We start from the raw sequence: 14,736 nt of genomic DNA on the forward strand, positions 1-14,736 counted from the left end.
AGTCAATACCTAATCAGTTTGAAATTCTTGCCTTGCAGATTGAGTTGTCCAAGGGTTGTTGTATTACTGTTGTTGGTTGCTACAGACCCCCTTCTGCAGCCAAGAAAACCCTGTCGTCCTTATCTAATATTCTTTCTAAAATATCTGAAAACAAGATAGCCCTTTGTGGTGATCTGAACTGGGACTGGCAGTCACCAGCCTCAGATGAATTTAAAACCTACTGTAATTCAATGAATTAAATTGAATCTACTTTAACTGATTTGCTCATCACTAATAATCCTCATAAGTATACCTCTGTAAGTGTATTTCCAAATGACGTGAGTGAACACTTAGCTATTGTAGTTGTCAGAGACACTAGAATTCCAAAGTTTAAGCCTCGTTACATCACAAAATGTGACACAAAACACTTCAGTGAACAGACATTATCTGAATTTCACTGATTGGAGCAGGGTCTTCATTATACCTGATGTTGAACTAGCCTAGTCTTATTTTGCTGACTTCCTTATGTGAATCATTGATAAACAAGCCCCCTACAAAAGGTGTAGAGTAAGGGGCCGGGAAAACCCCTGGTTCTCTGAAGATTTGGCTAACTTAATTTGTGAAAGAAATTATTATTGGGCAAAAGCAAGAAAGTCAAATACTGATGCTCTCTGGACCACTTTTAAATGTTTAAGAAATAAATGTGCTGCCGTAGTTAAGAAGGCGAAATCCAGCTAGTATCTTGCCCATACCATAGCCCTTGGAAATTCTGGCAGACAATTAAATCATTATCTCCAAATAACTCCTTGTCTCCCAACTTGCATTGTGTCAGAGTCGGCAAGCAAGCATTTTTTTTCTTCTGGTTTTCTCATTGACAAAGTAAGTATTTCCTCTTCTGCCCTGGCTCCACTTGTTGCTGCTGAGCCCCCTTTAAATATTGAATTTAATTTTAGACAATTCACCTCTGCTGAAGTGCATAAAGCTCTTACAAAAATTAGATCCTAAAAAGCCAACAGGGCCTGATAATATAGGTGTCTATTTCTTAAAACTTGCTGCAGATTTTATTGCAGAACTTTACTGCATTTGAGTATTTCCACTCAAATTTCATCTAGGGCCACATCAGCATAAATGGTTGCCCTCAAAGGGCCACATGTAACTGTAAGACAGTATAAATGTAACTAAAAAATAAATAACTATTCCTTAATGTTAAATGACTCTGAATTTATTACTTATTCAAATTACAAATAATACATATGTATTTGCATAGATGTAAAACAAATATTTGCTAGTTATTCTGTTATTATAACATAAATCCTTTCAATTTGTCAGGTTAAGAAACCCACATTACTCCATCAATCAAAAATCAAACTCTCCAAGTGAATAGACACCAGTTATGACATTAACTTTTTTCTCACAGCTTAGAGGTGCAGAATAACGGTACAACCAACAATTGTGGCGATTTGTTGTTTTACTGGAAGGCTAACTTGCATACTTGCTCCATGTTTGGTGTCAAAATGCCGATGTAGTACTTTGAAACCGACACCACCTCATAAAACAAAAGACATACTGGTTTTTCTCCTGGAAGCACAAACATGTATTTGCCTTCCCATCTTTCATGAAACAGCTTTCCTTCTGCATCAATTTTTCTCTTCCTGGACATGTTGGGATCATTTGTATTTCTCAAATCCAATTGTTGAAAATCACATTGATCTGGATATGCTGCAATCTAGTGGTGGGAACATAATTGGCATGCATTGTGGGAAATGTAGTTTATGGTCAATGCACACTTTTGACTTATTTTAAGGCAACCAGACCTTTTAAGCTCTCATGGGCCACATAAAATGACACGGCGGGTCACATCTGGCCCACGGGCCTTGAGTTTGACACATATGCATTAGTGGTTCTTCTTCTGCTCACACCCTTTCTGTCCTATGCTGGCTCTTCTGGCTCCTTAAAGAGGTGAAATGTCAAACACACGTAGAACACACACACACGCAAACACACACATTATAACCTTTTAATAGTAGATGGTGCAGGCTACCCACTTGCTGCCAAAACAGCCCTGAAAAGATTAGTTAGTCCAGCACATCCAGCAGATCCTGGAGTGGATTGAGATCTGGAGGATTTGAGCCAAGCAACATTTTGTATGGGTTGTTGTTGTTTCTCATCATTCTTGTGCGAGCTTGTGCGCCTATCTGGTATATTCCCCTGTCTCATCTATAGGATCTTAGCCTCTTACATTCCTATCAGCCTAGGAAAACGGTTTGCCTTAGTCATATCACCATATGTACAACCCATCCATGTAGAAGTCCTGTTGCAGCTACATATTCATTCATCCATCTTCTACTGCCTTTTCCGTTTCTGGGTTGCGGGGATGCTGGAGCCAGTCCCAGCCAACATATAGGGCGAGGGGAGTGGTAGAACCAGGACAGGTCGCCAGTCCATCACAGGGCCAACATACAAAGACAAACAGAAACAAAGAACAACTCACGCTCCCATTCAGACCTGCGGTCAATTTAGAGTCACCAGTTAACCACATGGGGAGAAAATGCTAACTCCACACAGAAAGGACCCAGGCCAGGAACCGAACCTGCGATCTTCTTATTGTGGGGTGACAGTGCTAACCACCATGCCGCTGTGCTGCCCACAGCTATATATTTGCATACATAGCAATACAAAGGTATTGCTAGGTGGCTGATAAATCATGTGCAGTTGTATGGAAAAGATTGAAGAAAAAGGAGATTTTATAATAAATCAATCAAGCTCATCCCACTGTTTGCTTCTTGCATTAATGTCTATCCCTGCAATAAACCCATTGGAGGAAATGTTATGCTGCCCGCTGGACCACATTTTTCACTTGACAAGGGTCAACCAACCTTGAAGTCACCCTTTGGAAATCAGAAGAAACTATGTTTGGCGCACACTGACACTACACTGGGCAACCCATTTTAAAACCATGGGTTTTGTAAATAACCCATTCACCCAGGTTGAGCGTCCATCCACAGAATGACTGAGAACAAGAATTCTCTCTGACTTAAAGTGCATATCTACAAAATGGTTACCTTCATAACTTCTATTATATTTTCCTTTTGTTTGGGTCAGTATGTACATAGCCAAAACACAAGTGTCTCTGCATCATATTGCATCAGTAAATCTGAATCAAATCAAATCAAATTTATGAATATAGTGCTACGTCATAACAAAGTTACATCAAAGTGCTTTGCACATAAAGCAGGTCTAGACCAAACTCTTTATGGAGTTGTTAAAGAAACCCAACAGATACCTCCAAGAACAAGTACTTGGCAACAGTGGCAAGGAAAAGGGAAAAGGATTAGGGAGGGCAGCCATCTGCAGCCACTGGTTTGGCTGAGAGATTGGGGACTGATTGGGGTGGCAGAGAGAAGTAAAGGAAATGAGAGTGATATAGTTAGAGTGAGTGTGAAGAAGAGGAGAGACAGGGCATTAAAAAGGCAAAATATGCAGCAAACACTAAATATGCACTAGTAAATGTTAGCACTTGGGGAATTATGATTTGAATGAATGAATGATTTGAATGAAGAAGAAGTTACAATGGAAAATGAGTTACAGTGTGTTAACCAATGGTAACTCTTGCAGCAGTGGGAAGATTGTGCAAAGATGATTCAGCACCTGTAGGACGGGGACAGGAAGATAGAAGACAGGAGGGACAAAACATGGACAATGGGAATAAACAAGGTTAGAGACATGTAATGATGTAATGTACATGAATAGGGGAAGGAGAGAAAGAAAGAGAGAGAGAGAGCCACAGAGGGACAGAGGGAGGGAGATTTGATTTTTCAAACCACCATTTATTAATGAGTGTGTATTCTGTCTAAAAACAGATTACACACAGTAATACATGCAGTCATAGAGACATTTAAAAGAGTTTTGCTCTGGTCCAAACACTAACTGTCCATCAGTTACAGAGTATAGCAGCTGTAAAAACTAAACTCCAGTCTGGTCACCATGTTCTTAAAAACAGGAAGCACATCAGTGTTTAATGTTTAAAATTTAATGAAGAGAAGCTATAATAGGAGGAATGTGATCTGCAGCAGGATTCTGAATCAACTGAAGGATTTTCAAAGAATTGCTCGGACATCCTGAAAGCAGTGAATGACAGTAGTCCAGTCGAGAGGGAATAAACACGTGGACTAGTTTTTCTGCATCCTTTCGCGACAGGACGTTTCTGATCTTTGCAATATTGCATAAGGGAAAGAAATCTGTCCTAGAGAGTTGTTTTATATGTATATTCATAGCAGTGGAACTGGATAAGTACAGACACTCCCCAATTTATGAACGAGTTATGCTCCAAACGGCTGTTCGTATGCTAAATTGTTTGTAAGTTATTTGTTTACAACTTAGCGTCTTAGTGCTATTGCAAGTTGGCAAAGGGATTGTTCCAAGTACAATTTTAACAGCTCTGTTGTTCTTATCTCTGAATGTTTGTAAAACGAATTTAGTGACTGTCATGCCATCTGGGGTGGTTAGATGATCAGAAAATGCTTCTTTCAGGTGCTCAGCCCCAAATACAATGACTTCACTGTTGTCTGAGTTCAGAAGTAAAAGGTTGCAAGTCATCCAGGTCTTTATATCTGTAAGACATGCCTGAGGTCTGGCTAATTGATAGTTTCATTCGGCTTCATTGACAAGCCGATGTCGTCATACGCCCTTAGACCCCTTTGCCCAGATTCTTCACCAGCTGTAATGCCATGAGGTCACCGGAGCAGGCTTAGGAGGGGAGACAGTGCAATACAGCTGGAACCACAGGCAAAAGTCAGGCGCAAACCCCCAAGGGGTTGTTTTATTTCTCCCAGGGCATGTAATAAAAGTAACTAAGGTAAACAATTCCATTCCAAACAATGTCCAAAATCCAACATAGTGTCCACTTTCCTTTAATGGTGGGGTTCTTATAAAGTTTCTATCACTCTGAGGGTTCCTCCAGGCCTGGCTGTTCAGCTCCTTTTCAGTAGACACTTCTCTGTCCTCCTGCTCTTATATATGTTCTGTCCTACCTCAGGGTTCTTAGTCCTGTTTTAATCAGGTAGCTTAAGCATCTACACATGTCTGAGTGGTGAGGCATTGTGGGAGATGTCGTTGGTGTCCCTGCGGCCATCTTGTGACGCAGCCGCTGTTCCTGTACGGCAGTGTAGTGTCCCTCTACAATGTGTCTCCTGGTGATGCCACACCTTCAATATCTGGCAGCTTACAGCAGCCATTACCAGCCCCATTCTATACAATGGTTAATGGTGGCGGGCAGTTGTAGTGTGGAGTGAGAGTGATAGTGACAGTGCTATGTTGCATCTGTTTTTAACCGGTTTTATCAGCCCTATTATTAGCCCTATTATCTTATCTACTATCTTATCTTTTTAACTGGTTGCAGTTATGACTCACTTCAGTTTAAAGGGCTACTTAATTCTTCTGAATATTTCATGGGAACTTCTGAGCAGACACTCTGCACAACTCCAACGTGGGTATCATGGACCCTCCAGGCTTTTCTTGCTGAGTCATCTAATTGGCACCCCCTGCGCAGAGAACCGGATCTAGGCAGCAAAGCAGCTGACAACTGGGAGAGGAGGGGAAGATGAGTGGTGATGGGGAAGTCATTTGGTGGGGGTCTATGTCTTTATGTAAACAAAAACTGGTGCAACTGTGTGGTCATACAAGAGACATTGTGCACCCAAGCCACGGAACTTTTGTCTGTGTCATTACGCCCCTTTTACTTACCCAGAGAATTCCCGCAGATATATGTCACACTTCTTTATATTCAGCTGAGAACCAACGTGGAAGTAGGGTCTCAAGCAATAGTGATACACACATACATATATACATAAACACATATATATTTTATATGTATATTTTTGTCAGAAAGTTTGAGTCAAATTCTGAGTATGTTTACACATACCTGGCAACCTAACCCTAATTACTTCTGATTTCTCCAACACTCCCTGTGAACCAGAAAAAGATAAGTGGTAGAAGATGAATGAAATGCAGGCAAATCTATCAAGATATAATGAGTTTCAACTCTGTGTCTTTTGTGAAAGGAGCCGTGTGGAGTTGGTTGCAGGGGCTGAGAAGTGTGCATTGAATCAACATCAAATGGACTGTGGTAAATTGATCAACACTTGAAAAGAAAACACAAGGAAGTAATTGTATTATTATTTATTAACTTATTTATTAACTGGTCATGGAGCATTGTTTCACCCATCAATGAGCCAGGAAAGCAGAAAAAGGTGTCTGTGGGTGAGTTTCCAATCAGTTTATACTTGAGTTCAAACTTATGCAGCTGGCTTGAATATTGGGTCCTCATTGAAGAGTTTGTCTACCAGGGTCTCTCCTTTTGGGGGGCCACACTCAGCCGAGACTGAGGTGGGGAAGTGCACAATTATGGGCTCCATCTGCCCTGGGATCTCGGGGTCAGGTTTCGAGGGCAGGGTGACTCCGACCTCACCAACGGGAGTATCGGGGAAGGAAGGCAGGGTCATAGGCTGGTCTATGGCGGGCAGCACCCTCACTGTACCCTCTGGATGGTTGTGGCCGCCATTCTCGTGTTCGTGGTCGTGATGATGGTGGTGGTGCTCGTGCTCGTGCAGGTGACCGTGCTTGTGGTCGTGGTCCAGGGCGAGCTCGTGATCGTGCTCGTGGGTGTGCACACCTTCACCATGCTTGTAGTTGTGGTGGTGATTGGCCGAGTCGCCACTGTGGTTGTGTGCTTTGGCGTGATGAGCATGCACGTGGTCGTGGCCATGCCCATGGTCATGGGAATGATCATGAGCGTGCCTATGGCCGCTGCCTGCATCATGGTCATGTGTGTGGTGGTGGTCACTGCCTTCAGCGTGCGTGAGGGCTTGGTCGTGGTGAGCATGGCTTTTAGTGTGGTCATGTGTGTGGTCATGTTCGTGTGTGTGATCGGCAGTGTGTGCTTGGTCGTGGTCCCCGCCAGGTGTGTGAGTGTCTTTGTGGCTGTGGTCGGGCTCCTGCAGGTGCAGTTTCTTTTCTCTGTCAGCGGCCTGGACAACAAACGAAAGGGAAATTAGTGTATAATTTCTGTTTACTGGATTGAAGATGTGTGTTCAGTTCCACAATCTCATTTTTGCAGGTATTGTCATTGATTGTCTCAGCAGATATTTTACACTTTTGTGGTTTATTATGTGTAAACGTTGTTATCCATATTACGATATAGTTGTTTTTTTTAGCGCATTTCTTTAACAGGTGGGCTACAATTTTTGATAATTAATTTGGGTTCACAGCGCTGACATTTCATTAATAGTTATACTTGATTTCTTGTACATTTACACAAAAATTATTTTTTTGTAAATGATATAACGCAACATTGTTGGCCCTGTTAGTCTTACCTCAGGCTCATAGACCTCACAATCCACGCTGAACTCGCTTTCACCAGAGGGAGTGTGGAAATGCGATGCCTTGCAGAAGCCCTTGTGCTGAGGAGAGAATAAGATAACACAATTAAGAGAGAAGACACAGCCGAGGAAAGCCTGTGGATTTACCAGAATGTATAACTTAAACTAAATTTCAAAGTAAATCCTTTATTGCTTGGTGTGAACCCAAGTTATCAGGAGAAAAAAAATTCCAATTTTTAAGAAGATGTTTATTACTGGGTTAAAACCAGGAAGTCTTAATAGAAATTAATCTTCAATTGTATTATTTTACATGATATTACAATATGAGTTGCCTGCTGTTGAATTTAGCAGCGAATAGATTCAAGGTTAAACTGATGTTTAAGTAATGAGTCCTGTATCTCAAAATAGTTTGTCCTGACTCACAGAGAACTCGCAGTCCATCAAGGGGCATTTTTCGAGTGTCACATCCTCTGTGGTCTTTGGGCAGGTGGTCTCCTGGATGGTGTACTCTACATTGTAGTACATACCCATGGCCATCTGGATGCACACATTGACAAACAGAAAATGCTTAACAGGCAAGGCATTTCAACTACATGTCATCTTTGCTCACTGGTATACTGTATTCCTTTGACTTAAAATAAAATATATTTTTTTATAAAAAATAATAAAATTCTGAATATGTTCTGTGTTTAAATATCTTGTCCATATACTTTAAAATAAATTTAGAGTTTAGTTTTCTTTAGTTTAGTTTCAATTCTTTAGTATAATATTTTGCTAAGTTGGACACATTACTGATATAAAAATACAACGTTGAAACTGGAACAAATAAATTTTTGAAACTGTAATTAGCATTTAATCAAAATCTATTGAATTAACTTTGAAATAACCATCTGTGTCTGTCTTCCTCTGTTCATTGCAGGACACCCAAGGTCTTACCCCGGCACTTGCGCGGCTGACGTTGAGCAGAGTGAAATAATTGGCCAGTCCGCTTTCCTTGTTGAACTTCTCCAGAGAGATAGACACCGTCTTTTGAATCTCAGCATCATTTATGTTCATTAAAGTTGAACAGTCAGGACAAATCTCATTCACCCTAGCTGCAGGAACTTAGAAGAGAGAAAATATTTTTCAAATATGAACATATGACATGATTAAAGAGATTTTTAATTTGGATTTCTTTTTTGTATTTTCAAGCTACAAGTCAAATATCAAATTAGTGAAAAGCTGACTCTAATGGCAGAATTTTTCAGACTAGATGTCATATTTAGAAAATGTATTTCATTCATTCAGAAAACATTGACTTCCATATTTGGATTTATTATTTTGAAGTTTTTTTTACCTGGTCTGACAACACAGTTGTATTTGTAGAGACGTACCACTCTGTAGACTCTGCTGATGAAGATGGCAGCTTTGCACTGTCCATATACCTGCAAACATAATTACAACTGTTTACAGGTACAATATTAGAGTATGCAGCAGAAGTATAAACAAATCATTTTGATCTAGATTGTTACAGATGACCAACATGTCCACACAGATGATATCAAAATATGATATGCCGAACTAAATATGCCAACAAGTTCATACATATACATAAATGATTGAATAGGGACTTCTGCTGTGTTAGTGTATGTTTTCTAACCGGTGTGGCTTCGGTGGGGCGAGGCTCGCATGACTTCCAGTCCTTCCTGCTGAGAACGCTGCATTTGGTCTCCACAACATCCAGAGTCAGGTAGAAAACAATACCATTCTCTCCCTGTGATGCGCACACAGGAGGAAGCTTGAATTTGCCATTTTCTATTTCACATCTTGACTGAATAGTCTCAACCAATTTTACAGATAATAAATCCCAACATATCTCAACAGTTGAACAGTTTTAGATGCTCACTTAGTTCATCTCTTTTATTCAACTCCACCACTTTTCTGCTCAGTGAGAGAATTGAGCTCTTGCTTTAGGATTGCCAGGATTTAAAACTTGTAATTGAATGGAATCAGGCCCATTTTCATGGTTGCTCACTGGTGAGCCTGGAACGATAGTTAGTTTTGATTAAGTTCACGTTTTGCTATCTTTCTTTTCTTTCTTTTCTTTTTTTCTTTTCTTTTCTTTCTCATATTGTGTAACTTTTCTCTCAAACTCTCATCTGTCTGCACTGTTTGCACATATTTGTGAGTTTTAACGTGGGATGGCTAAACTCACATGCAATTGGGTTTGTGTTTCTTTATCCTACAAAAACTATGCAGGTTAAAATGGAAGCACCCCATCAGATTTTAAATCTCACTCAATCTCACTTGTGCTGGAGCCAATCCAAGCCCACATTGGGGCGAGGGTGGGGCACACCCTGGACAGGTCATCAGTCCATCGTAGGGCCAACAGACAAAGATCAACAACCGGTCACACTCACATTCAGACCTATGGACAATTTAGAATCACCAATTAACCTAAACGTGCGTGTTTTTTAATGGTGGGAGGAAACTGGAGTACCTGGAGGAAGCATGGGAAGAAAATGCAAACTCCACACAGAAAGGCCCCACGCAGGGACCTTCCTGTTTTGAGTGCTGAACTATGCTGCTGTTTCCCTAGAACAGCCACACAACTACAAACTTCACGTCTTCTTGATCACATTAATGGTTCAAAATTGTCATAATTTACCCCCATATACAAATGAAACAAGACGTGGTAAAATTTTAACATGGTATATTAGAGACAGAAACATCAAAAATATCCCAAGATTCCTAAGGGTTACAGGTGAAAATGTGACTGGACATTATATTTACTGTATTACCCAACTCTGCATTTGTAATGGTATCTACTGATTCAAATTGAATTTGTGTTTCACTGTTTACACTGTAATAGAAAAGTGTAATCAGAATTTTTTTAATGAAATCTCTCATTTGTGAAAAAAATATGGATTTTATGATCCTGGTCTGGATCTCATCTCGAAAACACTAATTTGCCAGTGGCTGCTGCAACTCACCTGTTTAGCCAGATGCACATTGGCCAGTTGGTGCAGTGCAAAGATGTAGCCCTCCTGTCGATCCTGGTTGATCTTGGTGAGAGCCAGTCCTGCAGCACCCACTGCTGATGCGTCTTCACATGACCCCTGCTCCAGGCCATCTTGCTGCACTGGTGCGCCGTAAACATACATGCACCCCAGCGCCAGCAACAGCGACAACAGTGCACACTGCTTCATGGTAAAAGCTTGGAATGACTGTCTCCCTCTTAAACACACTGACTGAGTGCAAGAGAGATGCTCAGGCAGGGACGGGGGTGATCTTTTATATCCTGCTTTTGCTCGTACTCCCACTGTACCACACACACTCAAAAAAACAAACAAAAAACTAAAAAAAAACCAACAAAAAAAACCAGTGCCCTCCCATGTCAGCTAAGGTAAATATAACCTTTGATCCCCCCAAAAGACACAACCATATCTAGTAATGTTGCATCTGTCAATCAGCTACTGTATCGACTTGCACAATGGAGTTTATCAGTCAGGAGATAATCAGATTTTCAAGAATATACTCCTCGCTGTGATCAATAGGATCACTTGATCCACTCTTGAAGCTGATAAATTCTAACTCTTGTTCAGCTTATACTTAGCATTATTAAATGCAGCCTCAGAATGAAAAGGTGGCCAAAAAGTTAAGTTCTCAATGATTATACTTCTCCCACCATATTGAAACTATACATTGTAGCTCATTCTGCTTCATCATCATCATTGCATATTATGTGGAATTGTTAAACAGATAGAATGAGGCAGTGTATGGTGTTTATTTAGCAGACTCAAAAACTACCTAGCAGAATATTTCAACTCAGGAAAACTGGTTTAAAAAAAGATCTAACTGCAAAAAAGACATGTAATGAAAATGAGATCCGATATCAATCAGAGAATCTCTTTTAAAGAATGATTTAATAATATTACTTTAGTTTAACTGACTTATCAGATATGAGGAGAGGGAGCTAGAGTATAATCCGCTCCTGCACTTTTCTAACTCTTTCCTCCAAATTTGCTTTTGAAATCTTGGGCCCTTGCTAGTAAACATCTATACTAAAAGTAAAAACAAGCTACATTTTCTTGCAATAGTTGATGAAAATCTAATAGAGACTCACATTGACCTTTGTCATAGCAAACTAAACAATCTGTGGAGTCACCAGGGTGAAAATCAATGTTTGTAGAGCAGCGGCTGTGTTGCAACTTTTACCATCAGGTACACTTACATAAGAATTCTTGACACATGGTTGTTAATGCATACTGATCTGAATGGAATCTTTTTCATGCTTAAATCTCTCCAAACTAGTTCCTATAGTTTAATCATCTAAAACATTAACTTGTCTTTTAGACCCGAAACCTACCAGGCTATTCAAAAATGTTCTCCTACTAATTAACATGTACATTTTGGATCTAATGGTAAAATAATATTCGGGACAGGATGGTCGACTTAACCGGTAAGCAACGGGGCATAGTAGTTATCCTCGTCTACGTTAAGAAACACACCCGTCCTTCTGCAGCTAATAGCTGAGAGGTCGGTGGGTTGAAAGCAGCTGACTCTCACGGATCTGGAAAAAAGTATTTAGGTGAACACTGGTCAGTCTGAAACTCCAAAGAAGAGGGAACAAACACACGTGTACAGGTCGATTTCGTAAGTGATCTCGCTAATCAGAAAAAGCAAAAGAGGGCGTGACATCATGGCCCCGTTGCCATGACTCCCAGTGTTGTAGATACGTCTCTGCCTACCACCTCCTGGTGAGTTTGCACCTCGGTGCGAACTGCATGGAATGAGTGGAAATTGAGCCTTCTTCTGCTCACAGACCAAGCTCTGGTCTAATTTCCATCGTATCTCAGATTGCTCATAATTTGTTATTGTCATTGATGTGGGATGCCCTTTAGGAAATGTATGAATATATTGAATTAAACTTGAACATAGTCCACCAGCTCTTATATGCTCTGCCCCACCTCAGGGTTCTTTGTCCTGTTTTAATCAGGTGGCTAAAGCACCTAAATGTGTCTGACTGGTGAGGCATTGTGGGAGATGTAGTTGCTATCCCGGCAGCCGTTTTGAGATGCAGTCGCTGCTCCTGTATGAGAATGTAGTGTGCCTCCACTACATTTCCCCTGGTGATGCCACAATATATTGAATGAATGTTTGAATATATTGAATGACATTTGACTATACTGAATGAAAGTGTGGGAGAAAGACGAGGTTCTGAATATATGGAATGAAATTTAACTATTGAATTAAACCAAAGTGATACCCTTCTGAATTCCCTATTTTTTTTTTATTTTTATTTTTTCAAAATGGCATCTAAATAAATCAGTACTTTGTTGAAATGGAAAACTTTTTTGCTGCAGGTTATTCTCCAAATGATACTAACAGTTTGGATTCAGTATCACGTCACCTTGAGGACATTTCCAATTTCGTGACATTCATAGTGCTTGTGAATAGTAATATTCAACAAAACATTGCTGAAAGAACATTAACCATTATTCTTGAAGGGATTTATGTGTCTCTAAGGGAGATCCACCTGGTGATAACACTTCAGTTAGAAGATGACATACAAGCGCGCATATGTGCACACACTGCATCTCATAGAGGAAGGCCAAGGGAAATGATAAATAAAAAAGGGTATGGGATGGAAGTTTATGCAGGCCAAGAATACATAACCTCTTCTTAGTACGTGGCAAGGCAAGGCAAAGCAAGTTTATTTATACAGCACATTTCATACCCAGGGTAATTCTAGTGCTTTACAGATACAGAAAAAATGACAAGAAGGCATATAGAATCGTTACATAAATCATTAAAAATAGTAACAATAATTAAATGAATTAAAAGCTAAAAAAAGTGCAGATAAAATACTTTCGTTGTCATATGCACACCTAAATAGAACTGTTTTCAGCCTGGATTTAAACGGTATTAGAGTTGAGGCCTCACATCTTCCGAAAGACTGTTCCAGACTTTAGCAACATAAAACTTGAATGCAGCCTCACCATGTTTATTCCTGACTCTGGGCACCATCAGGAGACCACTCCCAGAGGTTCTCAGAGCCCGAGAGGGTTCATATGACTCTACTATGTCAGAGATGTACTTTGGTGCTTGACCATGACTCTTCTTGTACACAAGCAGAGCTGTTTCAAAGTCTGTTCTCTGAGCGACAGGAAGCCAGTGTAAAGACTAATATGGTTGTAGCAGCAGCATTCTGAATGTACTGTAGCTGTCTTACAGCTCGTTTAGAGAGTCCAGTGAGCAGGTCGTTACAGTAGTCTAACCTGCTGGAGACAAACACATGGATTAGTCTCTCCAAGTCTGGTTTAGACACTTCCTTTGATTCTGGAAATATTTTTTAGATGATAAAAAGCTGCTGATGTTATTGATTTAATGTGGCTGTTAAAGTTCATGTCTGAGTCTAAAATTACCCCTAGATTTCTAACCTGATTACTAGGTTTTAGGGTTAGGGTTAGGAATCTTGAGGTGACTGATAACTCTTTTTCTTTGTTTCTGTGGACCACAGACAATGACTTCAGTTTTGTCTGAGTTTAAGTTTGTTTTGCATCCACACACTGATCTGTTTGATGCAGTGATAAAGTGTATCTATAGGCCCATGTTCACCTGCAGTGACTGAAATGTAGATCTAGTGTCATCTGCATAATTGTGGTAGGACACATTATAACTGCATATTAGCTGGCCTAATGGAAACATGTACAGATTAAACAATAGGGGTTCCAGAATTAACCCCTGGGGAACCCTGCAGGTCATAGGCATTTGGTCACAGTTGCCAATTTTAACAAAGTACGTCCTGTCCGCGAGATAGGACGTTAACCAGTTTAGAGCAGTACCAGAGAGTCCCACAAAGTTTTCTAACCTCTGTAATAACATCACATGGTCAACTGTGTCAAAGGCAGCACTCAGGTCCAGCAGAACTAAGACTGAGACTTTGCCTGCGTCTGTGTTCAGGTGGGTATCATTAGTCACCTTGATCAGAACTGTCTCAGTGCTTTCTGGGGCCTAAAGCCTGATTGGAAAGGACAAGAGAAAGTCAGCAAGTTGTTGGTATACAACTTTTTCCAGGACTTTGCCAGGAATGGTAGGTTTGATATGGGCCGATAGTTAGTTGTTCAATACTGTGGCATCAAGACTGCTCTTCTTTAGAAGCGGCTTGATGACAGCAGTTTATAAGGCCTTTGGAAATGTTCCAGTCTTAAGTGAGATGTTGACTAGTTGGGCAAGTTGTGGTAACAGACTGCTCAGCACAGACTTTAGAAATCTTGTGGGTAACTCATCAAGGCAGCACATTGATGGACTCAGATTGCAGATGATCTCTTTGGCTGTTTTGTCAGTGACAGGTGTGAAATGTGTCAGCTCTAAGTTCTTGCTGGATGCAGGGTAGTTT

General features: G+C 40.4%; 1 protein-coding gene across 1 annotated transcript; it reads right to left on the reverse strand.

Moving 5' to 3' along the window:
- Positions 1-6,272: 6,272 nt before the first annotated feature.
- On the reverse strand, positions 6,273-10,543 carry fetub (fetuin B). The gene is made up of 7 exons (XM_029500236.1): positions 10,328-10,543; positions 8,995-9,108; positions 8,692-8,779; positions 8,292-8,458; positions 7,779-7,892; positions 7,350-7,436; positions 6,273-7,004 (listed from the first exon to the last, which is right to left on the reverse strand). Exons 1-7 carry the CDS (start codon positions 10,541-10,543, stop codon positions 6,273-6,275), a joined length of 1,518 nt encoding a protein of 505 aa, XP_029356096.1.
- Positions 10,544-14,736: the final 4,193 nt, after the last annotated feature.

This window comes from Echeneis naucrates, chromosome 4, assembly GCF_900963305.1.
Source record: "Echeneis naucrates chromosome 4, fEcheNa1.1, whole genome shotgun sequence".
Taxonomy (NCBI): Eukaryota; Metazoa; Chordata; class Actinopteri; order Carangiformes; family Echeneidae; genus Echeneis; species Echeneis naucrates.